Below are 1,745 nucleotides of genomic sequence, written 5' to 3'. Positions count from 1 at the left end.
CTCCACCTCCTGCTCCTACAACAAAGCACAGTCTCTTTTCTTCGCTAGAGCATTCTGTGGGCTTGACCGATCCCCTCTGGGGGTTTCAAGACAATAACGCCCATCTCACAGTCGGTCTATGCAACAACCATGCCACCGCTTTCGCCAGCAGTGCAGGCAGTCCACGCCCCAGGCCTAATTGACTTCCGGAAGCCAGCCGAGTATCCCATTGTCCTTGGCGAATCTCTCAAGAACGGCTCGTCGTCAGCCAGTCATTACATCGACTTGCAATTCAACTGGCAGCCTAAGGCAGGGTTTGGCGATGCTGACAGCAGATTACGACGTGCCGATGATGGTTACCGGCTCAATATCGACAACGCGATTGCTCCGGATGTGGCTTACAGATACACTGGTCACGACCGGCAATTGAGCAGTGATGGTAAAGAAGTCGATTCATTCGCCCTCGTCTTCGACAAGGAGAGGTCTGTCTTCGTTCTGGAGACTATTGCTCATTCGATCGACCTCAATCTCGAGGCCGCTCCCTCACAATCAAAGGAAGATGTCCAACGTCTACCTCAATTGACCAAGACATCATCTACAAGCAAGGCTCCCTCGAATAAGCCACGCGACAATGACGACCCCGATCCGGACAATCCGTTTGACTTTCGAAACTTCATGGATGAAGCGAAGGAGAACACCGAGAAGGCCGCCGGCTTCAAGAGCCCACTGCCCGGAAGCAGAACACCAATGAGCGGCTTTGCAAGTCCTGCTATGGGAGCTACTCGCTTTACACCCACCATAGCTCAAAGCCTGCCCCGAGAGCCAAAGGTGGTACAAAGCAAGCCAAAAGTAGAGCCTATCAAACGCAAAGCCAAACCGGTGCGAGACAGCAAACCTGCAAGACAATCGAATCAGCCACTCTCCAATGAACGAATTTCCGACTCAGATGACGAGCTCAGCGACGCTCATGTCATCAGCAGATAGCAGGACTTCCAAGATCCACGCACGCAACATCTCCACCAACATCGGTAGCACGCCAGACATTGTCGTCAACGACGATGATGACGACATTCTCAAGATGGATCAGGACTCGCCACCGCAGCAAGCGACGAAGCGCAAGCGTCGTATTGACCCGGAGATCTTCCGTAGCCATACCAGTACGCCAGTCCTTGGACAAAGTCCGCGTGTCGCCCAGCAGCAGCAGCGACCGCGGGACCGAGATGTCGAGATGAGGGACGTCCGCGAGGATGATGACGTCGATGAACTCGAGCTAGGCAGTCCGAGGGCACACAGGTCTGCGACATCGAGGCAAAGCAAGCATACTAAGAAGGCTGCCGACCGAGACCACGACATAGCTCCCACACCGCCGAACCAGAATGTGAGCGAGGATGATGAAGTTGCTGAGTTGGAAGATCTGTTGGGAGGCGACGATGACGCCGATACAAGTGTTGGTTTGGGATTGGGCATTACTACTGGTGGCAGTGCGCCAGCGGGTGGTGACGACGATAGTGAGGTCAGCGAGGAAGAATGATGGAGTTCAGCATGATGGAGCAGCTCGATCAGCTTACGAGCTACTTAGTCCCAAATCCTGTATGAATGAGCAAAGTCCGCCTGGTAAGTATCCTATCTAAGATTTTTAGTCACCTGAGACGTTCATTCGGACCAATGCCATCACCATCATCACGACTTCCTCTCCGCATCAACCCTTCTGCTTCCTCTCCCACCTCCCCGCCACTTGCCCTCTCGTGCAGCTCCATTCCCGCCCC

The 1,745-nt window shown here is 54.0% G+C and overlaps 1 protein-coding gene across 1 annotated transcript; it reads left to right on the top strand.

Annotated features, from left to right (window-relative positions):
* Window positions 1-129: 129 nt before the first annotated feature.
* On the top strand, window positions 130-1,510 carry AB675_10178 (uncharacterized protein; the record flags this gene model as incomplete). The annotated part of the gene is made up of 2 exons (XM_018138932.1): window positions 130-858; window positions 926-1,510. The coding sequence occupies 2 exons, from the start codon at window positions 130-132 to the stop codon at window positions 1,508-1,510; spliced, it is 1,314 nt and encodes a 437-aa protein (XP_017994238.1).
* Window positions 1,511-1,745: the final 235 nt, after the last annotated feature.

This window comes from Cyphellophora attinorum (genome assembly GCF_001299255.1).
Source record: "Cyphellophora attinorum strain CBS 131958 chromosome Unknown Contig84, whole genome shotgun sequence".
Lineage (NCBI taxonomy): Eukaryota > Fungi > Ascomycota > Eurotiomycetes > Chaetothyriales > Cyphellophoraceae > Cyphellophora > Cyphellophora attinorum.
Note: the sequence above shows the minus strand (reverse complement) of the source record. Positions and strands in the feature narration are given on the sequence as shown.